Raw genomic sequence first — 25,403 nt, forward strand, 5'->3', positions numbered from 1 at the left:
TTGATTCGAGATACTTTTTAAGGGAGTTATTTCATGCCTCCATAAGCCTGGTATAATATTTCCATCTTGATCTTCCCTACCTATACAAGTTGCAGTGATATAGGATTTTAATTTTTTTCTTAGCCAGTTATGTAGTGCACAAGTTGCAAAAATGATTGCATTCACCGTATTCAAATTAGTCGGTATTGCCTTTTCAAAAATACGAAACCTACTGACTAAAATCCCAAAAGCGTTTTCGACTATACGTCTGGCACGTGATAGCCTGTAATTAAATATTTTTTCTTCTGCACTGAGGTTAACGCCTGGATATGGCTTTAATAAATATGTCTTAAGCGGAAATGCTGCATCTCCAACAATAACTCCATCTTCAGGTAACAGGCCATTTTCTAGTTGCTCGTGAATTAAACAGTTTTTGAAAACACCACCATCAGATGCATTGCCACTTGCGCCAACGTTTATGTATGAAAAACAGTAGTTGTAATCAACAATAGCTAACAATATGATGCTGCTTGTTTTTTTATAGTTAAAAAATTCACTTCCACTATTAGAGGGAGCTCTGATTTCTACATGTTTTCCATCTATTGAGCCATAACACAATAACAGGTTGGAAAATTCCATTTTGTATTAAATGGTTTTCCATTCCTCTTCTGTATTTGGCATCTAAAAAATGAAATAACATGATTAGATATTTTTTCTTTTTGTAACCTATTGAAATTACAGTTTTGTTAATATATTTTGTTCTTTTATTTGCAGGATAACATAGAAAATGTCGAAGAAAACCCTATCAACGACATGGAACGTTCAGTTTCACCAAGCTCGGAAAATAGGTGTCAGGTTGCTCTGGCAGTAACATCACCCACGGAGAATGAATCAAGCGCAGAAAAACGGCCACTTACTACAGCATCCCTAAAATCTAAGCGCAGCAAACTCTCACAAATGTCTTTATTAATTGAGGATTTAAAAAATATAGATAAAAATATGGAAGAAACAGAACATGACGTATTTGGAAAGAGTGTATCAGCTCAATTAAAGAAATTATCCGAAGATCAAGCAATAATTGCTCAAGAAAAAATACAGAGCATATTAACTCAATGCAGACTTGCTGATATAAAATCCAAGAAACCTAATTCCGCATATTTTAATATTCGGCAACCGGTGCAATCAAACATGCCCTCTCAAGCGTATGCCAGCGTCCAATATCAGCAGTCGAGCTACCAGCCAGCATTATACTGTCCCCCAACAGAAATCAGACCAACAGGCACTACAAGTTCTTCTTCGGCTTCTCACTACAACGATGATTTTTCCCCAATTTCATATCATAATGATAGCCTGGACGAAAGCACACAAGCCAGTGATATAATAGCGACTGCTTTGAAAAATATCAAATGTAAATTATTCCGAATATATTAAACAAACTTTACCTTAATAAATTGTTTTAATGCTCTAAAAATTCTCACACTTCTGGTATTAACTGTGATATAGCAGATTTGGAAACACGATAAAAGTGACTTATGCTTCGGTAAGACATTCCTGTAGCTAAATATGTCAACGTTATTTCTAACTTTATTTTTGCGGGTAGTGCATCTCTCATTATGGTGTCTTGACGCTAAATAGGGTGTTCTATGAGAGAAAGTAACTCGTCAAAATGTTCGGCTGTAAGTCGTAACGCCAATCTGTACTCAGAGGGATCTTCTAATCTAAGCTGTTTTAACAGCAAAGCCAAACCTCCTATTATTGATCTCTCACTGATCCATTTTCTCACCCATAGTCGCTTCTTTTTTTTCAATTCTTCATCTAACACATTAGTCAATTCATCTTTTATAACATAATCACGGTTCTTATTAATCTTTTTTTCAAAAGTTCAATTTTTTTCGAATTCATTTTTAAAAACAACACAGTACAAATTCACAACTGACTTGAACTTACTGACATCGTGTAAACAACTTTAGGTACAACACTTGGCCAGTAAAAAACTGGCTTGCCAGTGACCAGTGAGACTGGCGCCAGTTACTGGCATCCTGTAAATCGGCCTTAATATATCTTTTGTTCGTGACACTAAAAATGTTCAGAATGACCAACATGAAAATGACACAACCACTACAAAAACTGGGGGCCACCTGGTAGCGGTCATTTTTGGTCATTGTGGCCATTTGCATTAGCAGTCCAGTTATATTTATAAGTTTGTGGATCCCTGTAATTCGATGTTAGGTCACTACTAGCCTGTCCAAGCGAGGGGTGGATAACACCAAAAGTAATAAGTACCGCTTCATACAAGCGAAATTTGGTATTTACCGAGAGACGTTAAATGACGTCATCGGTTTAACCGATTTGTATAAACAAACAAATACTACTACTATAATATTATATATATTTGGCAAAATATACAAAAATCACAAGTGCGTTTTGTTCAAACTTCGGCCAAAAGATTAGGTAAGTTTTAAGAACAACATCCATGTACACAATAGAGCGGCACAGAATATACATGTAAACAAATAACCGATCGATTGCAATATTAAAACATCCCATCTAAGCGATAGCCTTAACCGTGACGTCATTTGACATTTTTGACAGTAACCGTTGGCTCTTACCAGACTAAAGGCCGGTATTATAAATATTTTTAAAAAGTTATCTTCAGCCATAAAATGTCAGTTTTATAATCGTCCCATTTCTTCTTCTTCGACTTTAAGACGTTATTAGGGCCTAAAGCTACTGTCTAAAGATGAATTTTTCGTGTTTTTTATTTTAGCTTGGCTTGGCCGTAGATACACTTCTAGAAAGAAAGCCTCTACAAGCTAAAGAACTATGAAAAATGGTGGCGTTTGATATGACATATTAGATGCTTGATATTCCGGTAGTCTCGAGGAGATAATTTTGTTTTTTTACCTCCATCTATATGTCGCTTTTTTGATGTTAGGTTATATTCAAAATTATTGACAGAATATATGTCAAAAACCAGGATTTTGTATAAAGTTAACTTTAACTGATAACCCATCCACCCGATAAAGTTAACTTTTACATTTTGAAGTTAACTGTGACATGTGACGTTATTCCACAAGTTAACTTTAAGTTATCTGTCAAAATAGGTTTATAATACTGGCCCTAAACCATATTTAAACTCGATATGTCAAAGTCAAAGGGAAGCTATACAAACAATAATAAAATATAAATATTGATATCAATTTTTTTATATTTTTTTAGAATTGGAAAGCATTATATTTCTTAATATTAGTTTTAATTTATTTTAATGTATACGAGACAGTTAAGACATCCAATCCAAATAAAAATGCAGAAAAGAATAAATTATTAAAAGAGCAAATAGATTTGCAAAAAATACAGTGAAGAAAGTAAAGGTGAGGTTGCACGGATATTTTTTTAGATTGATTTATGATTAGTTTGTGTTTATTTCTGTGGAAGAAAATATAAGTTATGTTTACGCCAGTAACTTTTTTGTTTATTGTATTTCCATTTTCCTCTTGGGCAAATGTCTGCCCGTTATAAACGTTTTTATGGCAAAATTAATTTGTATTTTGTTACGATCTAGATCTGATCCTAAAAATGTATGAGATCGGATTTAGACTCATAACGTTTTGAAAACTTAGATAAATGGGTGTTTTCATGGTTTAGGTCAGTCTTCAAAACGAATGCAATACCGATGAAAGGTATAGGTAATATTTAGAATCTGACAGCTGTTAGACATGATGTCATTCGAGCGCAACCATATGATGACGTAACTCTTAAGATATCGTAAGGCAACCGAGTAAGGCGCTTACTCGCTAAAATATGGCTTAACGCTTGGACAGGCTGTACCTTTTCGGTTGTCAAAAATACTTGTCACTTGTCAATAAACACGTTAGCCGTCATTTTTAACAGCTGATCCATCTAAACTGTAAACAAATCACACGTTTCCCTCAAGTTTGTTTAAAATTTAATAAGAATCTTCCAATTCCATCATGTCAACCAGATGGTAAACGTTTTAATAAAAATCTCCGTAATTCAAACTCTTTGCGATAATTTTTTTTAGGTATCCGATATATCAAAAAGGGGGTCCTCAACTAAGGGTGTTTCTCCCCAATTTCTGGATGAAACTAGTAAGGCCGACCGAGCGACAGCCTCCCAACATAGTGCAATTCTCCTGCTCTATGGAAATGACCCGATATGACATTCGAAATTATTTAGAGAAAATTTATAATGTAAAAACAGTGGACATACGAACGAGGATAGCATTGGGTAAAACCAGGAGAGACCATAAAAAAGGGAATATTATTAAAGATGACGACATTAAATATGCTTATGTAACATTGGTATGTACATGTTAAAAAGATTTGATTGTAGTTCTAAGGGTTGAATTTATAGCCCAAGGGGGAGGAATTTACCTTCCCAGATGTTTTTCCAAAGAGGGATGAAGAGAAACAGGAATATGAAAATTCATTAAAACAGTCTAAGGAAGGTTTTCGGGATTACTTGGACAAGAATAAGAATAGGCCAGGGATGCCCGGGTGGTTTACCATTTAGTTATTTTTTAAGTTAGGTAGGGTAATGTAGAAATAAATTGATTATAAAACCTTTTTATGATATTTCATTGAAAGTGTGTTTTTTATATAATTTATATTTTTTACTTTTTATGCACTAGTGTGTAAAAAGTAATTTGACATTTAATTTATAAGTTGTCAACAAATGGTTTGACTTTTTTTAACCATAAAGTTGATTAAGTGCGTAAAGTAATTTGATATATTTTTTTTTGTTTTCTTCTGTAGCAGAAAAATTTTGTATGTTACACCTGTGTAAAATCCCATTTTTTTATTCATGCGAATTGTCCCATGAGCCGTAGGTGAGACAAGTTTCCCATTCATAAAAAAAGGATCATTTTACACACTTGTTACATAAATAACTATTATTTCCATACAAATGCTCTTTATTAGATAAGTACCTTTACTCTAAAGAAGTACATTAAAAGAACTCGTAAAGAGTTCATAAAGGGCAATATTGTTTTTAATTTAAAGCATAATCTATTATTAATATGTAAATATTTATGATGTAGATATTTTTTGACAATGGGTAAAAATTCCTTGGGTGGGTGAAATTAACAATGCAATAGAGCAGTGTCACAATGTTGTTCCCCTTTTCTCTAATATACATTATCCAGCACTTATTTATCTTTGAATATTGAATTCTTTATAGAGTTTTCTTTATGCTGAGGAACAAAAGAAGAGTAATATTTTTATGTGTCTGTCAAAATAATTGATGAATTTTTATCATATTATAGAGTATAACTTTAATATCTAATGTTTGTCCAATAGGTAAAGGAACACAATTGTAAATTTTTTTACTAAGGTATAAATAATATATGAGTGACTTTCTGGTAAGGGAGGATTTAGGGATTAGTAGGGGAAAATCATCCATATAACCAGTGTTTGAGAAAGGTTTAGGATATTTATGAATAAGAGTAGCTGATCCCAAGATAAAATAGAGTTTATAGGTTTGAAAAGAGGTTGGTTTACAAGAATCTCTTAACCCAGTGAAACATAGATATCTAACTGCTTTTTTCTAACTAAAAAAAATTTTCACTAACCTTGCTTAAGCCCCAAAAAAGGCTTACCACTAGGAATATGAGACCCAATAAGGGAAAAGTAGACTGAAGGTGCTACCACTCCTCCCAGCTCATGTCTTATTGCTATTCTTACTGCAAAATATTCAAAGGATAATTTTGATGCAAGGTTAAGGATATAATCTTTGAATCGAAGGCGGCCATCAATAGTAATACCAAGGAACATGCAGTTTTCTTTATTTTTCAAGGGGTAATCTTCACTAAACATCATGACTTGGATGTGATACTTAAATTTCAGAATAGAGGTTTTACCCACATTAAACACAACCATGTTTGAAACACACCATCCAGAGAAAAGCTTAAAGTCCTTGAAAACCTCAGCTCTAATGTAATCAGAATACATCAAAATTTTCAACTCCACAATATGGGCAAGCTGAATCACTTTGCCCTATAGTCTCAATAAGCCTAAGACATTTACATACAGTTAAAATAATAGTAATCCTAACACTGAACCTTGAGGACAAAATTCTAATTTAAACTATTTTGGAGAGGATGGATAAAATAGAAATTTGACCGAAATTATAAGGTTCATTCAAATCCCTATGCAGAGGCCACTACCTCTTTTAAACATAAAGGAAAAATGCAACTATGTTAGGTATTATTTAATTATGGGGGAAACTAAGGCATTCAATGCTGAGTCAGGCAAATAGAGTAGTAACTTTAATGATGTTTAATAAGCTCTAGATAATTTATGTTTTTCTAAGCTTTAATTTGCATTTTCAACTTCTGTGATATCAACAGGAAGAAAAAAAAAAGTTGAACCGAGTGAAATAACGCTACCGAATATAATGTAAGGCAGCGTTACTCAAAGTGTGCTGCGTGAAACTTCCGGTAGGGCTCCGCCAGCAGTCATAATAAATGAATGCATGTGAAGGGTTAGGGGAAAAAAGCAGGTAAGTCAATTTTTTTGAGATATTGGGAGCATTCAGTTCAGAATTAGCGTAAGTATCTTTAGAAACACTTAAACTGGATAAAAAGCAGGCTAGTCAGCCGATATACGGCTTCAAAGTTTTACTATAAGGGAAAAAAAGCAAGTAAGTCAAGCGAAAAGAGGAAAAAACCAGGCACGCCGCCATTGTCACCTGGCACGGTTCCTGCTACCGCATGTCAACAGAGTTTAAATCCGTTAGATTGTTTTTCGTTTACTGTTGTTTCGTTAGTTTTGTATCATCTGTTTAGCTTTGTGTTTGTGACTATACCGTAATGTCATGCTCGGACGAAAGTGATAAACTTCATAGTGAGCCAAAAAAAGGAAGAAAACTGGTCGGATGTCTGATGTAAATAAAAAATTAAGACTTGCGACACATGAAGCTGGTCCCCCTTGCCATTGCAAACGATTTAAGTGTTATGATTCAATCTCTGAACACAACAGAAAAGAGATATTACGCTACTTTAACCAGTTACAATCCCACGATGAACAAAATATGTACCTGGACTACCTGGCTGGGCTAGTTACTGTAAGACACGTGGCACAGAGACGACCTCGAAAGGAAGAAGAGGAGGCGAAGTTGCGTGACGCTAGTTTTTCGTATAGAGTTCGAGTCACCGACGAGGCGGGAAATAAGGTAGATTTTACTGTATGTGCAAAGGCATTTTGCTCATTACATGGCAATAGCAAAAATTAGATTTACTATGTGCAGAAATGTTTAAAATCAATGGGTTGTGCTGTTGTGCACCTAAGGATAGAAGGGGTAAGCATTCTAAGGAACACAGACAGCTAAATAGGGTCACTGCAGCTCTGGTTGAGAACCATTTTAAAAGTCGCCAGAGTCATTATAGCCTTAAAGATTCAGGTAAAACTTATTTGCCAGAAAGTCTAAACATAAAGAAAATCTATAAACTATTCAAAGAATTACACCCTGCAGCAGTGGTATCTTATGATACTTACCGGATGATTTTCAACACGAAATTTAATATTTCTTTTGGGTATCCCCGCACGGACACTTGTGCAACTTGTGATGAATATACAGCAAAAGTTAAAGCTTTATCTGCGGAAACTGATAAACAACAAATTCAACAGCTAACAACAAACAATATTCTTCATAAGAAGAGGGCGGAATGTTTTTACAACCATAAGAAGAAAGCCAAATTCCAGGCAAGAAAAAATAAAGAGAAAGAAGCTATTTGCATAGATTTCGTTAAAAACGATGTATATTATAAACGTCAACTTTCTATGTACTCCTTCAATGTCCACTTTCTTGCAACTGGTGAGTCCATTTTTTACGTGTATGATGAAAGTGTTGCCAAAAAAGGACGGAACGAAGTGGCCTCATTCCTTTTTCATTTTTACACGATATTTAGATTCATTCATTACTTAACGAACAATCGCTTCCATGGCCTCACAGACATTAAAATTACATTTCCTATACGTGGACACTCATACTTGGAGTGCGATAAAAATATTGGTCTATGGAACATAAAAGCACCAATGGAAATACCAAAAGATTTCGAAGAAATGGTGAAATAACACGATCGAAACCATCCCCTTTTACTGTGGTCAGTGTTACTAAAATAATTGTATTGGATTGAAAGACAATGTTGCTATCAAAGTATGCCGCTAAATGCCCTTTTAAAGCGCAGCCTATCAAAGTCATACAAACTTCTTCTAGCAATAGCCGTTTGTTACAATATCGCACGTACTTTGGAGAAATGCTGACAGGCATTATTAGAACACCGCGGCATAGTCAATCATTGCCAAAGGGGTTGTTTGGGCTTCCCTCTCCAGCTTACAATGAAATGTTCTATTAAATATTATATTTTTTTACAAGCATCGCGTCGAAAAATATTACTTTTCAAACTAGCTAGATAAATAAATCTTACTTAGTTTTAATAAAATCTTATTTCTGTAGGCCTCCTGCCAATTTCCAGAGCCCAATTCAACGATTTGCAAAGTTTAATGAAGTTTTGTAGCCCCTCTGCTGTCCTTTCTCAAGTTCTTTCTCAATCTACCCCATGTTCCATGACTAATTTAATGCAAGTTAAAATATAATTTATTACAATCACCTTACATTGATGTGGTTTTTTTTTCAGGTCTGGATCAATCTGGATACAACCGACATCATGAAAATTCGCTTTTTACTTTCTTAGAACATAATACTGTAGTTATTTTTATAAACAGTCTTTTGATAAGCTCTCATACTGATTTTGTACCGTTTTTAACATTAAATTGTGTTTTTCTCAGTTTCGTGAACAATTGACTTACCTGCTTTTTTCCCCTGACCCTTCTGTATTAAAGTGGACCTGTATCTATCTTCTTTTGTATGATTATTAATAAACAATTCAAATATAACTGCTTTCGCTTTTAGTTTAGAGTTTAGGGTTCCGTTAAAAATTTAGTTTTTTAAAAGGGTTCCGTCACGAAAAAAATTTGAGTAACACTGATGTAAGGGATCAATATTACTATTCGCATCCTTGAGCAAGAAACGAGAAATATAATTGTGATATTTCGTGATAATCGTCATAAATATTTGCAGGGGCGGCTAGTGCATAAGAGCTGCAGAACCCCCAACATTTTCATACAAATTAACTATTTTTGAAATTATTTAATATTTTTCTAAGTAAAATAAAATTAAAACCTAACAAAATAATAAAACAGTATATTTTCGGCCGAGAACGCCATATAGTAGGTCTCAATGCCTTCAATCTGCGCCTCGAACGACCGCCTGATTATTACAGTCGGCCAAGTAAAAACTGTTGGCGTGACCATCACTACAGTTACAATGCCATTAACGCAACCTAGCTGGACCACATTCGAGTTCTGTGGTCCGCGTTGAGCCCTTTTCCTGGCTGGCCCCGCACCGCACTTCGCCAAAAGTTTAGATAGCGAATTTTAAGTCGGAAAGGAGCTGCAAACATTTGCAGTAATTCTGCTGACTGTTGACGGTTTTGCATTTAGTTGTTGGTTGTTTTTTTGCGTTGTGTGTGTGCTGTGTCAGCTGATCTCTAATAGAAAGGGCGCTACAATAGTAGTCACATACAATTTTTTTTCATTCTTAACTACTTAGATGTTGATGGAAATACTGCTATGAGTAGCAAATGTTAATTCCAATGTTTTAATATAAATTTTATTCATATTTACCACAATTTATAATAAGAGAGAGTATATAAAAAAAAATGAAAGACACTAATGTGATTAACCTCTAATTACAGAAATCTTGTTTATGTATTTTAAAATATTTATTGTTTTTTAAAAACTAACAGAGAGGGCGCTACAATAGTAGTCACATACAATTTTTTTTCATTCATAACTGTACTTAGATGTTGATAGAAATACTGCTATGAGTAGCAAATGTTAATTCCAATATTTTAATATAGATTTTATTCATATTTACCACAATTTATAATAAGAGAGAGTATATAAAAAAAAATGAAAGACACTAATGTGATTAACCTCTAATTACAGAAATCTTGTTTATGTATTGTTAATTATTTATTGTTCTTTAAAACTACCAGAGAGGGCGCTTCAAATAGTAGTCACATACAATTTTTTTTCATTCTTAACTACTTAGAAGTTGATGGAAATACTGTTATGCGTAGCAAATGTTAATTCCAATGTTTTAATATAGATTTTATTAATAGTTACCACAATTTATAATAAGAGAGAGTATATAAAAGAAAAATGAAAGATACTAATTTGACTAACCCCTAATTACAGAAATCTTGTTTATATATTTTAAAATATTTATTGTTTTTTAAAAACTAACAGAGAGGGCGCTGCAATAGTAGTCACATACAATTTTTTTTCATTCTTAACTACTTAGAAGTTGATGGAAATACTGTTATGCGTAGCAAATGTTAATTCCAATGTTTTAATATAAATTTTATTAATAGTTACCACAATTTATAATAAGAGAGAGTATATAAAAGAAAAATGAAAGATACTAATTTGACTAACCCCTAATTACAGAAATCTTGTTTATATATTTTAAAATATTTATTGTTTTTTAAAAACTAACAGAGAGGGCGCTGCAATAGTAGTCACATACAATTTTTTTTCATTCTTAACTACTTAGATGTTGATTTTATAAAATTTTCTCAAATTAATTAAAATCAAATTAATTAATAAAAATTTTTTCAAATAATTTTAAACATTAAAGCATCATTAGGAAGCTTTATTGAAATGTTACAAATCGATCAAGATCTAAAAGTTTTTGGTGAATACTTCCTGGTCAATTATGCAAGAAGATCCTCAACATGGGTTATGTGTTTCCGAGCTGGCTTATCTATTAACACGAATATGTATTTGGAATCCATGCACAAAGTGCTGAAATACATATATCGACGTGTTCAAGGCAGAACGGCACAAGCGCCAAAAATTCAAAAATCGGTTATTTACATCAAATAACGTTTGAGACTTATGCCAGTATACCACAAAAAATCCGTTTGGTTGTGAAATGCTTTTAAAATTTTCACAAACGCCAATAGCACAGCTTAACTACAGCTTGTAGTTAAGCTGTGCCAATAGTTAGTAAATCTAATATAGTAAATCTAATCTAAATAATAGTAAATCTAATTATAATAACAATTATATCTGCCTAATCACTCAAATCTGATTTTAAAAATGTGGCGTTTATGCCAATTTGCATGCAGTACTTTTTGTTTGGCACAAGCGACATTACACCTATGCTATTCAATGCAAATGATTTAATGCTTTTTTTCGCCTTAAAAGGTTTTGTCCTTGAAGTTTTCGGTATTTAACGTATATAAATTACCAAAAAGATTAATTTTTAACTAATGGTGTATTAGTTTCTTGCTACAATCACAAGCAAGAAACTAATTTGTGTTTGTAGTGTGTTTTATAAATGGCGCTTATGCCTTTTATGCTATACTATCGGTTTTTTTTGTTAATTTTTAGAAATGTATCATTCAAGAACACAAAAGCTTTTAAAACTTGCAAAAAACAATAAAGAAGATGATCCTGATGCTAGTTGCCAAATGTCGGCAAATGTTGAATTGAATAATAGCATGCTGGTAGAGGTCTTCGATGAAGTTTGTCCCCTCTACGCAGCTTTGAAAGAGGATGTGATAATTTTGGAAAAAACCAATGAAATTATAAATAGTTTGGGACCAAGCCCAAAAGTTATTGTGGAAAAAAATGCCAGTGCGGAAACTAGTTATCAAATTCCTTCTGAAATGATATTTCATAACGAGTTAGATATCTTGGACTTTCCATTAGACTTTCTTACTGTTGATAAAAGTTTAAGTGATACTATACCTAGTATAAACAGTTTAAGCAATATTAATGCCACAACCAGTGCCAGAATTGAGACTGATTTTACTACAGATTCTGATGAAGACTATGAAATTGAGGAAAATACGAGCAGTTCCGAAAATGAAGAAGAAGACTTTGAAAAACCTAATAAGAAAAGAAGAGTCCAATATTTTCCAGACGAAAATGATAAAGAAAATAGCAGTGACTTTCAGAAAGAAATAAATGAAGGCGATCCAGCTATTTCAATAAAGATTAAGAAGAACTCAGTCAGCAAACGAGAGAAACGCAAGAAACAAAAAGATTTGGGATTGAAATACTTAAGCACTTCAGGAAAATTAATTTGTGAAAAAAATTAAGGAAAACCCGTGCAGAAATAAAAATAGTTGCAAAAATGATTGTAATTTATTTTCTGAAGAAGAAAGAAAATCTATATTTGATTTAAGCGTAAATCAAAAAATTTAAAAAATAGAAAAATGACAGTGGAATATAGTATACTAAAAAATAGTATACCAACACGCGTTTGCAGGCAGTTTTTACTTGCAACTTTATCTGTGACCGTGCGATTATTGAGAACTGTTTTAAATAATAAGGAGTATGAAAAATTTCCACAGCCTGATCAGCGAGGAATCCATGTACCGTCTAACAAGACTAAAACCGAACTTGTTCAACACTTTAAGGAATTTGTTAATTCTTTGCCAGCGGTGCCCTCGCATTATTGCCGAAGTTCATCTTCAAAAACATATCTTCCTACTGATATAAAAAGCTATAATAACCTTTACAAAATGTATGTTTTTACTGAACAAAAACATAGTTGCCAGTTTTTAAAAAAGGGAAAAATTTTGAATTTGTTAAAAAAAATTACAACATTGGAATTCACGTCCCAAAAAAAGATAAATGCCTAAAATGCGAGAGATTTAAGAATCTAAGCGAGGAGTAAAAGACTGAAGCAGAGACCAAAAATTATAAGGAGCATATCGAGGAAAAGGATACAATCGTTGATTGAAGAGGCGATTCCCTTTTCAATCAACGATACAATTAAGCAAACTTTCCTAGAGGAACAAAAAATGTCAGGAGAAGAAAACTCACATTTAGTAGTAAGTTTTGATCTCCAGAAGGTATTAGCTACTCCTCATGGGGATAATATGCTGTTAGGTTTTTCCCGAAAATATGCAGTTTATAACTTGTCTGTTTATGAATCGACTACAAAAAAAGGCTATTGTTACTTATGGAAAGAAAAAGAAGCAAAAAGGGGTAGTAACGAAATTTGCTCAAACATGTTACACTATTTAAAATACGTAGATAGCACTGCTAAATATAAAAAAATATCAATGTACTGCGACAATTGCTCAGGGCAAAATAAAAATAAGTTTTTGTTTTAATGATTAGATATTTTTTAAATCATTCTATTACCGTCGAAGAAGTGTCTGTTACTTATTTAATTGCAGGCCACACCTACATGCCTGTAGATTCAATACATGCAGTCATTGAAAAGAATATAAAAAATAAAATAGTACAAGCGCCATCTGAATGGCCCACTATTATTCGTAATGCCAGAAATAATCCAGAACCTTATATAGTTATCAAGCAAAAATTCTCAGATTTTCTGGACTTTAAAAGCATTAATTTTGAAAAAGCAAGTAAACTAAAAATATCGTAAATTAAAAAAGCAGTTTTTTCTAAAAATGATTATAATGCTAGGGTTTTTTACTCTTTTAAAGAAAACAAAGAAGAACTAGTCTTTTTGAAATTAAAATCAGGTATTCTTAACTCAGCCTATAAGGAGGAAATACCAATTAATTTTAAAAAATATAATGATTTAAAAAAACTCTGCACTGAGTTAGTTATAAGGCCTGAGTATCACTCAGAGTATTTAACCTTAAAATGTTCTGGATCAGTATCTAATGTACTTAATGAGACTGACATTGATGATGAATAAGATCACAGAATAAACGATCTCAGAGAGAATGAGATCGTTTATTCTGTGATAGGATTAAATACTCATCGTATTCATCATCAATGTCATCTATTCATTTATTATTAACGTACATAATATCTAATAGCTAATCAATTTTTCTACTTAATGTATAGGAAAAACATTTTTTTTTAATATTTTAAGAATTTGTTTATTTTTTTTAACTTGTCAATTAGATTTTACGTGCATTACAAAATACGAGTATTATTATTATTAAACTATGTATGTATATAAACCAAATTATTTTCTAAAAAAACTGTTTTTTTTTTTAATTTTTTATAAGAAATACTTGTAATTATGTTACAATTTTTTAAAATAAATATGTATTTTATGATACAACAATGTTCTTTTATAAATTATATTCAAAAGTAATTTGTGTTTTTAATTGGCATAAAGACTATTTCATTTTGGCATAAACACCATAAGTCAATAACGTTTGGCATAAACGCCAAAAAACCCTAATTTTTAAGATTACAGCTTTACTTATCAACTTAAGACAAAAAAAAAATTATCAAAAAAAATTAAGAACAAAAAATACTTTTTTTTAGTAACAAACATAATGATTTAAAAAAATAAATACGAATGTTACACGGTTTTTTCTGTCTCCTGAAAAATTTGTAATTTGGCGTTTGTGTCGTTCTGCCTTAAACACGTCGATATCTAAAAGGTAAAAATGTATTAGTATTAATTTTCGTGAAGTAGTCCATCTCTCAGTGGAACGAATAGTTAGGAAACAAAGGTTGCTGTTGAATTTTAATTACATAAAGTTGTACTCAACAGTTATTAGTATTAAGTGATAAGTGTCATGTTAAACACAATTTCTTTTAGGGACAACTTGGAACTTGCAGGAGATTGGACAAAACTGTACATGTACTATTAAAGTATATCAGAGACAAGCAATTCGGTAGGATTATAAAGCCGAAACTTGTAATAATATAGCCCAATGGAGATAACTCATCATGATAATACAACAAACAATAATCATGAACTGCAAAGCCACCTTCTTAGTTTAAAAGAATGTAATAGTTCTGAAAACATCAAGAAAATAAGGGAAGATATCAGTTTTATGTCTGCTTTTGACTGGCCATCAGTTGATGATGCTGCGTTAAGAAAAATTAGTGGTCTCCTAACATCAGTTAAGCATAATATGATAAGTAGTCAAGAATCATCAGCTCTAATAACAGAATCTAGTAAACACAAAGTTCGTCCTGCTAACAAGAAAATCACTACACAACCTCGCTGGGTTTAAGTTATAAAAAAATACAGAATTACTTATCACTTATATTTAACATTTTATAGGTTCTTTTCTACAAAACGAAAGAAAAAGCCGATGGCTCCCAAACTGGCAAAGCCTTCACAAGAAGAAATTACAGAAATATGCTCAAGATTCAGAAAGTTGCAAGAGAATAAATAATTTAGTCCACACACACTTTATGTAACTTTTTGATTAAATTAAATCTGACAAAATTGCACTTTTTTTCAATGGATTTTTTTGTTCATTTTTAAAAGGTATTACAAATACAGAGCGCGATTTATAAACTTTTCAGCTCCCGTTGCCGCCCCGCAGTCACTTAAAATATTCAAAACTGTACTTAGGTACCCAATTTCCAAACTTCATTAAAACTAGAGATCACATCTGGATCATAATGCTTTTATTAATGTAATCATTTTTTAAATAAAAATGTAAAGGTAAACAAAATATTCTTTTTAAGATAATTACTTCCCTAGCCTTCTGCTCTAGCAAAAATTATCACAGCACCTCATCTGACATCTCTAAAGAATTTAAATCCCAAACAAACTATAGATACACCTACCTTAATTATTACTATTAATCTTTTAGTCTTTAAATTTGCCGCTAAATTTACGACCAATAGAAATACGTCAAGCCTCTGTGTGCAATACAGCTACGTGATTGGTCATCGACTGTTCTGTCACCAGACGTTAGTATAATAAAAAAAAAATGAAAGACACTAATGTGATTAGCCTCTATTTGCAGAAATCTTGTTTATGTATTTTTAATTATTTATTGTTCTTTAAAACTACCATAGAGGGAGATACAGTAGTAGTCACACACAAATTTTTTTCATTCTTAACTACTTAGATGTTGTTGAAAATACTGTTATGAGTAGCAAATGTTAATTCCAATGTTTTAATATAAATTTTATTCATATTTACCACAATTTATAGTAATAAAGAGTATATAAAAAAATGAAAGACACTAATTTGATTAACCTCTAATTACAGAAATCTTGTTCATGTATTTTTAAGTATTTATTGTTCTTCAAAACTACCAGAGAGGAAGCTACAGTAGTAGTCACATAAATTTTTTTTTCATTCTTAACTGTACTTAGATGTTGATGGAAATACTGCTATGAGTAGCAAATGTTAATTCCAATGTTTTAATAGAAATTTTATTCATATTTACCACAATTTATAGTTAGAGAGAGTATATAAAAAAATGAAAGACACTAATGTGATTAACCTCTAATTACAGAAATCTTGTTTATGTATTTTTAATTATTTATTGCTCTTTAAAACTATCAGAGAGGGCGCTACAATAGTAGTCACATACACATTTTTTCCATTCTTAACTACTTAGATGTTGATGAAAATACTGTTATGAGTAGCAAATGTTAATTCCAATGTTTTAATATAAATTTTATTAATAGTTACCACAATTTAAAGTAAGAGAGAGTATATATTAAAAAAATGAAAGATGCCAATTTGACTATATATAGTAAGATAGGGCATATAAAAAAATGAAAGACACTAATGTGATTAACCTCTAATTGCAGAAATCTTGTTTATGTATTTTTAATTATTTATTGTTCTTTAAAACTACCAGAGAGGGCGCTACAATAGTAGTCACATACAATTTTTTTTTCATTCTTAACTACTTAGATGTTGATGGAAATACTGATATGAGTAGCAAATTTTAATTCCAATGTTTTAATATAGATTTTATTCATATTTACCACAATTTATAGTAATAAAGAGTATATAAAAGAAATGAAAGACACTAATGTGATTAACCTCTAATTACAGAAATCTTGTTTATATATTTTAAATTATTTATTGTTCTTTAAAACTAACAGAGAGGGCGCGGCGCTACAGTAGTAGTCACATACAATTTTTTTTCATTCATACCTACTTAGATGTTGATGGAACTACTGCTGAGTAGCAAATGTTAATTCCAATGTTTTAATAATTTTAATATAAATTTTATTCATATTTACCACAATTTATAGCAAGAGAGAGTATATAAAAAAATGAAAGACACTAATGTGAATAACTTCTAATTACAGAAATCTTCTTTATGTATTTTAAACTATATATTGTTCTTTAAAACTAACAGAGAGGGCGCTATAATAGTAGTCAAATGCATTTTTTTTCATTCTACTTACATGTTGATGAAATTACTGTTATGAGTAGCAGACGCTAATCCCATTGTTTTCATGTAAGTATGTAATGTAATGTAAGTGTGTATGTAAGCATGTAAGTATGATTCATATTTACCACAATTTATAGTAAGAGAGATAGAGAGTATATAAAAAATGAAAGACATTACTGCGATTAACCTCTAATTACAGAAATCTTGTCTATATATTTTAAAGTATTTATTGTTCTTTAAAACTAACAGAGAGGGCGCTGTAATAGTAGTCAAATGCAATTTTTTTTCATTCTACTTAGATGTTGATGAAATTACTGTTATGAGTAACAGATGTTAATCCCACTGTTATCATATAAATATTATTAATATTTACTTCAATTAATAGAACAATATGAAATAAGACGGAAAAATATTAAAAAATTAAAAAAGACTAACTGGACTAAACGCGAGTTACAGAAATCTTGTAAATATTTCAACAGTTATACCCTATAACTAGCAAGGTGGCGTTACAATAGTAAATAAACGGTTTTTTTTCTCAATTTCTTGCTTATTAACAGAATTGCTATTAGAAGTAAATATTTCGTATGATTAATAGAGATATTTTTTAGATTAACATTTTAAATGATAATAAAAATGTTATGCCATACATCACTATCAAATTTTGTTGACATCTGTCAAATAAACTGTCTAATGCCTCGCATTTCACAGACGTCAAAGTCGCGAGACGACTGAAAAAACATAAACAATGCACTTTGGATCGTCAAAAGTAAAAAACATAAATTTAGTCTGTAATGACCCATAAGCGTTAAAACTAAAATTTACCCTTAATAACGAACAAACCCCACTTTCACAATGGCGGGCTCCGTTAAGCAAGACAGCGTCAACCAAATAAACGAGGACGAGGAGACCAGCATACATTCCAGGGCCAAACTCCTAAAAGAACTGTGCCTAAGTAATTCGGAATTTTTCGCGAAAGACAGCTCGGAAAATGGCCAGAGGCTCTATATATCGTTCCTAGCCATAATAGATGCTCTAGACAATATATCACCTAAGATAAATGAAGTGCAGAAACGGGTGGAAGAGTTTGATTTTGATGAGAAAACCCCTGGAAATGGATACGGGAGCTTTGTAAATGTTTCAAATTTAGCTTTAAAATATGCTATAGAGCTCAATAATAAAATCCTGTGGAAACGTAACAGTATGTTGTTCAGGAAGCAGGTTTTAACCAAGTAAGTTTAATCATAAAGTGAAGATATTCCAAGCTAACTTTACATATTACAGGGAAATTGAGGCATGTTCACACTTGCTTATAAGCCTAGACACATGCTTTAAGCATCTTTTAACATTAATGTCATGGAGCCCAAATGGGAATTTGTTTGTGGAGGACCGTCCATTAGAGGAGTTAATCTCAGTGTGTCAGGATATTAATCAGTATTGTTTTTATGGGAGATCAATGGGGTTTCAGGTAAGTAGAATATTTTTTTTTCCAATTGAAAACCCTAACTATATCATCAGAAATCATTATAATGTTAAATCACAAGCTAAATAATTGAATTCATTTGCTTAAATTGCTTAGCTAAAATTCAATTTCAGAAAAAATAATAATTCCAAACAAAATCTTAATTGTCTTAAACTACTGATCAACAAACAATAATTAAAATTTCTTACATATTCAAAATGCTTTTATTATCCAATGATACAAAAATCTTATTGATAAAGCTTTGCATAAACTAAAATGAAAATAGGTATTATAGAAAATGAAAAAACAACTGTATATAAATTAATAAATATAGAATGGAAGATAAATTTATATAATATTTAAGATGTTAATAGTTAAAACATGCATGTAGAGCTATATCACAATCAAACATACAACATAATTAATACACAAACAAAAATGTTGATTTAAAAAAAACACAAGCCAAAAGGTAAGAAAAAGACATACCTTCATAATGTGTAGCCATCAAAACATTCTTCAACACTATAATCACATTTTGATAAGAGCAAGTCTTTTACTCTACATCTAAATAAGTCATATCAGATATCTCTGTGGGTAAGCAATTAAACAGTTAATGACCATCAAAGGCAATAGAGTCATGATCTTGGGACACCCTAGCTATAGAAATGGACAGGTTATAGATTTGTCTTGTATTATGAGCACTCAAGTTTTAAACAAATGTGTTTTGTGGATCAGTGTCATAGTTTTTAATATAAATAAAGAATGAAGAGTTATTGTCTTATTCATGTATTTTATAGTCCATTTTTGCAACAGAAATACTGTGTGCACTAAATGCTTAGTGGTATTCTATTAATGCAAAATATGCTTGGCTTAATATATTTTTATCTAATGCATTTGATATCACTTTCAAGGCAAAACAGTTGCATGATAACTTCTTGTTCAGAATATTGAAATGTCTTTCAAATTTAAGTTTGTTGTATGTAAACCCAAAAATATATTTTCTGTGGTATTTAATAGTAACCAATAATTGTCTACATATCTTGTTCATGAAGTGATTTTAAAAGTTATGATACTTGTTTTTGATATGTTTAGGTTTAGTTTATTTGAGTGATACCATTCTTTTATTAAAGAAAGATCATGGTTAATGATGCCTTCCAGTTCTTGTTGATCTACAAAAGTGCACAAAATAGTAGCATAACAGCAAAGAGTGTTATTTTTCTGCAATATTTAATCTTGCAAAATTGTTGTTAAGCCCATCAACTATTAAATTGATATTTCTCTTGTTGCTAAGCTCATTTCAAATTTTACATGCTTCCATATGCCTATTAGAGGAGAGACCCATTTTGTTTCTATTGTATAATTGCATTGTAGCTCTAATAACTCTCCTGAATATGGGCCTATGTATAGAAAAATAATTCACACAAAAATCATCAAAAATGTTAAATTTTCTTATAATGTAAGCACTTTAAATTCTTTGCTGATTTCCTTATACCAACTGTTAAGGCTTTGTAATGTGCTGTTTTAGTGATCTTAAAGGGAATCAAAAATTAAAAACTAACTAAAAGGCGATGAAACTCCGACAATGGATCGTTAGTGTTCAATAAAGAACTCCATTGTAGCAACTGATGAAAACCTATCATAGTTCTTAGTTGTAAAAAGTATACCCAGGTTCCTAGTTCTCCTCTGGTTTTGCTCTTTTAGAGAAAAAGAACATAACATTTCTTTTTGGTCTGAGTGCTATTAGTAACATTACAATACACTATGCCACTATGTAGAAAACCCATAATCCAAAAGCATTTCAGACACCTATTAAATAAATATTTCAATTGGCACTATACACAACAAAAAATTCAAATACCCTTTCCTCCTTTTGTCTGTCAAAAGATGCAAGTGCCTTAAACAAATAATTTGTATAGACATTTTCCTGAATTAAAATATTGACACTACCATATCCTGTTGATCTATAAAATATATCTAAAACTAACTCAATTAACACAAAATATATTTGTCTTAAAATATCATGCTCCCAGATTCAATATTTGCTCTGTGATAACATATTTTTTGTGAGGTCTATATGTGCTTATCAAACTTTAACCTGGTATCAATGAACAGTCCCTAAAATTTAGAGCTCTCTTGGTTATTTATTGGAACATTATTTATGACTACATTAGCAATTTAAAATTCAAGATATTGGTTTTTCTAACATTAAACATTAACCTGTTGCTATATCACTAGTCCTATGTTTTAAAGTATTTATTAGTAACCTTTACTGGTTACTTTACATTACTTTACTTTACTTCACTACCTTTTATACATAGGCTTTTTTATTCTTAAGTTTTCTTATTTCTAGTGGAAGATTATTAAATAACTTTATACATACATATATAAGTTTGGAAGAAGGAATTAGTAGCCACATCAGGAAATTTTGTCAAGTGTTGTACTGATTACCTAATTATGGTTCATGTTTATATTTTTTAAAAACCAAAAAAATTGTTTCCAGAAGAAAAAGATAACACAATTAAAATATTATACCTAAGTTAGTAAGAGTCATGAGGGCAATAGATACCTAATTGCCCTTTTCTCCAAAACAAATAAAGAATTAAAAAGGTAATTTGAGCATGAACCCCAGAAGCAGAGAACGCCAGAATATGAGACCCGATAATCAAGGAGGTGGCAATAACAAAAGAGCCAAATGAAACTTTTTCTGTACATTTGCAATATACAGTAAAAGTCGCGAATAGCGACGTCGCTTATAAAAACAAGTCGGTTATTACGACGAAATCTGGGAAGTTTGGTTGGATTTATATGTAACGCAAATCTAAAAAAAATTGCCTATAACGACGCGGGTTATAGCGACCAAGTCGCTTTTAGCGTCCTTATGTGAAAGATTTTCATGTGGACGCCCGGATGTAACGACCGAACGTGTGTGATTCACACAGCAATCATTTGTAAACAAGTTATTCTTGGGGGAATTACCGGAACCGGAAACCGGGAAAATACCCGTTTGTCGATCTCATAAATGCTTTTCGTTGTTCATGTACTTTTTATTTTTTTGAAAAGTTTTGTCCATTGAGGAAAAAGGCTTAATAATTTGCAGAGAAAGGTGAATCCAATATTGCTATTGCAAGTTAAGCTTATCGCATTCAAGTGTTTCTACAATTTGGAAGAACCGGGATGCAATAAAAAATGCATTTAATGACAATTTGCTACCAAAGAAGAAACTCAGGTTATCCAATCATGCAGATATAGATAAAGCATTATTTAACTGGTTTAAAGTTGAAAGAAGTAGAGGATCGCCAATTAGTGGTCCTATACTACAGGCAAAAGGGGAACATTTCGGCAGGGTACTGAATAAAGGAACGGAATACACCTGCACAGAAAGTTGGGTAAAACGTTTTCGAAAAAGGCATAATATTGAAATGATATTGAATGCCTGAAATAGGAAAAGGGTATACAAATGATCAGATTTTTAACGCAGATGAGACAGGTCTGTTCTACAAAATGCTTCCAGACATGACACTGAAATTTAAAGGCAAAAAGTGCAAGGGAGGGAAAATGTCCAAAGAGAGAATTACTCTTTTTGTTGCTGCCAATATCAGTCGTGTCAGAAAAACGTAAGTTTATTGTTATTGGAAAATCAGAAAACCCCCGTTCTTTTAAAAATGTTAAGCCATTACCTGTTACCTACATGTCTAACAAAAAAGCTTGGATGACTTCAGACTTCTTTATTAAGATCTTGCGAGATTGGGACTCTGAGCTAATGAAGAAAAAAAAGAAAATCTTACTCCTAGTAGATAATTGGCCAGCGCACCCAAAAATGTCAAATTTAAACAATATTAATCTTCAATTCTTGCCACCCAATACCACATCAGTGCTCCAACCAGTTGACCAAGGTATCATAAGATCTTTAGAAGTCCATTATAGAAAGTTCCAGTTAATGAATATTATTGAAAATAGTAATCAGTTATCTAAGGAGTCTTCCATTAATATTTTGGTCGCAATATCCATGATCTCCAAAGTTTGAAAAGCACAACGAACAATAATTCATTGTTTTAAACATGCCGGATTCCTAGAACAGACACTGGAAACTGCTGACTCTGAAGGCGACATTCCTTTAGCCGAGTTGGCAAGGAGAATAAGTAATGACTTTGATACAGAAGATTATGTGCCTCTAGCTAATTAAAGAAAACTTTAAATTAACTGATGAATTATGGACTGATTTCATAGATTCTGATAGTCACTTAGACACAAACAGTACTTTGGGTGACGCGCAAATTGCAGCGGAGGTGCTTACAATTGAGGATACCCAAGATCAAGGTGAAGACGGCAGGTCTGAGGATGAAGAAGAATTTAATCCACCATCTTGCTCTTGAAGAAGCTTTACGAGCAGTGAAGACCCTAAACAGTTTTGTACTATACAATAATGCGAGTTACGAAAAACTTTTAGACACAACCAGTTTTATTGAGAAAAAATGGAATCAATTTACTTTAACTCGCGTTGCAAAAAACAAACAAAGATAACAGATTTTTTACTAAATAAACTACATAATTTTTTTTATATGTACATACATACAAATGTGTTTTATGTACTATGTAGGTTTACCTTACGTTACCTGTATCAGTGTAAATTTAGTTTTTTTTATATTGGATTTTCATTTTTGGTTTTTTCCTTTGTATGTATCTATGTATTTTCAGGGTTTTGGAAAATTAAAAAATATTTATAACATATATAATTATGTATGTATATAGTTTTATTTGAAAAAAAAAAGACGTAGTAGTCCTTTAATAACGACGGCCGTTTATAACGACCCATGTTCACTAGTCCCTTCGCCGTCGTTATATCCGACTTTCACTGTAGTTTGTAAATTTAAGAGATTTGTCATGCATGGTGATCTTAGAAACATTAAATATCAAACAATTTGTATCACATTAGCCTCCATTTGAGCAACATCTGAGTCATGCCAGATTATATAATAAATTTGCCAGATATCTGTAATTGTGGGAAAATGGTTCATGTAAATGTGGAAAAGTAGAGGCCCAATCCCCAATCCCTGTTGCACACCTTTATTCATAGAAGGTCCACAGAGGTATCACCATTAAACTTAAGTGCCTAAACGCGACCTGAAGGATAAGAACGAAACCACTTAAAGGCAGTTCCACTAAATCATACAGCTCTAATTTCGCCAGCAACAATCTGCGACTCACGCAGTCAAATACCTTTGACAAGTCACGGAATATGTGTTCAGATTGTTCTGAAGGCATTCTTGAAAACTAAAGATAGCATCTTCCGTGCTTATAGCTTCACAAAAGCCAATTTCACAAAAGAATGGAGGATGGCCTCCCCTTAACAAGCTGTTCCACAATCTTGGCCAAAGTAGGCAGTAATGCTCTGGGCCTAAAATTAGCAGGGCAGTTGTATTGATCGCCCTTGCATTGAGGAATAATCACGGCGTTCTTTAATCAGGCTGTGAAAACTCCGGGCAAAAATGAAAAGTTAATTGTCTGAACCAAAACCTGCAAGGCAATGGGTTGTAAACCAAAAATATTTTTAGTGAGAGCCCATCCCAATGTGCTGAAATCTTGTTAATGATTTGCATTAAAAGGCTTTTACATTGAGAATCATCTAAGAACCACTTGAAAAATGTAAACAATTGACTATAAATAAACTAAAAAGTTCAATATAATGCAAAAAACAACCTTTTCAAATACACTACTCATTAATCATTACATGATTGTAATACCAGGACAAAGTCTTTAATTATTTTTCCCTAACATCACTTAAATAAAACACATAATTGTTTCTTGATAACATATATTAAACTGTACATCATCTAACAAATGATGTAGTGTCTGCCATTAAATAAATTTAAGGTGTAAGATATAGCCAGGGATATAGGGATGTAATAATATTAGAATAGTAAACATACTAATTGTAAATGTGTGTCATTTAAACCATAATGAGTGGAATTATGGCCTATTTATTTATTTATTTATTTACAAAGTATACGGGTCTCCCCATTTTTACAATAAAATATAATTATAACATTGTTTAAAATCTATGAAGCAGAATATACATATCCATCACATTAAAAATTGGCCCTTAGTGACACAAAATACAGGATAATAATAGGACAACACTAAGTCTAAAATTTGATTAAAAATAATAATTAACATTTGATTTTAAAGTAAATAGAATTCTATAAACTTTGTCATTTTTTTGAACTACCTTATGCATTAGATAATTTCTGAATCTACAGATTGGACAGCCAAATATATCATTTTCAGTATTGGTTGAGTTTACCAAGATCAAGGGCTCTATCCAGACGAGTGTCGGCCATAGTTTGTGTGATGAAACTGCATTGCAAATAAGCTATTATTATTGTACATTAAAATTAATCAAGGATGTAAAACAGTTAGTAATATGGTTTAGAATTCAAACTTAGATAACAAATTTAAAAACCAAACATCGGTCAAAAACAGTCCTAAGGTCGAAGGTATGTAAATTCAGTCTCCTCAATATTTTAGCTCTATGATAATCAGATATAGATATTAAAATCACATTTAAATGCAACAGTCTTTAAAAACTTATGCTGGAATCATTCAATCATTCAACCATAGCCATGACTGTGATACTATGGAGTCACATCATTTTGTCATATTCCACATTTTATTGTACCAAAGCACAATAAAGTATTTTTAATGTATCTATGGAAAAGTCAGCAACTACATTCCCTTTAAATTAATTCTACTCACGTGTTCAACAAA

At 31.7% G+C, this 25,403-nt stretch overlaps 2 protein-coding genes across 3 annotated transcripts in view; both read left to right on the plus strand.

Annotated features, from left to right (window-relative positions):
• Positions 1–3,830: 3,830 nt before the first annotated feature.
• Positions 3,831–4,565, plus strand: LOC126750556 (39S ribosomal protein L23, mitochondrial). The gene is made up of 3 exons (XM_050460198.1): positions 3,831–3,964; positions 4,022–4,301; positions 4,354–4,565. Exons 1-3 carry the CDS (start codon positions 3,951–3,953, stop codon positions 4,510–4,512), a joined length of 453 nt encoding a protein of 150 aa, XP_050316155.1. The 5' UTR covers positions 3,831–3,950; the 3' UTR covers positions 4,513–4,565.
• Positions 4,566–17,867: 13,302 nt separating this feature from the next.
• LOC126750260 (hormone-sensitive lipase) overlaps positions 17,868–25,403 on the plus strand; it is a 37,242-nt gene continuing 29,706 nt past the window's right edge. Inside the window, exons 1-2 of one of the 2 annotated variants that reach the window (XM_050459818.1) lie at positions 17,868–18,408; positions 18,461–18,644. In XM_050459818.1, the coding sequence (XP_050315775.1) occupies positions 18,032–18,408; positions 18,461–18,644 (561 nt within the window). In that variant the 5' untranslated portion in view covers positions 17,868–18,031. The remainder of the gene's footprint in view (positions 18,409–18,460; positions 18,645–25,403) is intronic. The other variant, XM_050459819.1, reaches the window with a different exon arrangement.

The sequence above is a fragment of the Anthonomus grandis genome, chromosome 2 (genome assembly GCF_022605725.1).
Source record: "Anthonomus grandis grandis chromosome 2, icAntGran1.3, whole genome shotgun sequence".
NCBI classification, from domain to species: Eukaryota; Metazoa; Arthropoda; class Insecta; order Coleoptera; family Curculionidae; genus Anthonomus; species Anthonomus grandis.

Excerpts from the sequence above, each read along its gene's own strand:
- LOC126750556 (XM_050460198.1), top strand. Across the intron at positions 4,302-4,353 it reads AATATGCTTATGTAACATTG|CCCAAGGGGGAGGAATTTAC; the intron begins GTATGTACATGT and ends TTGAATTTATAG.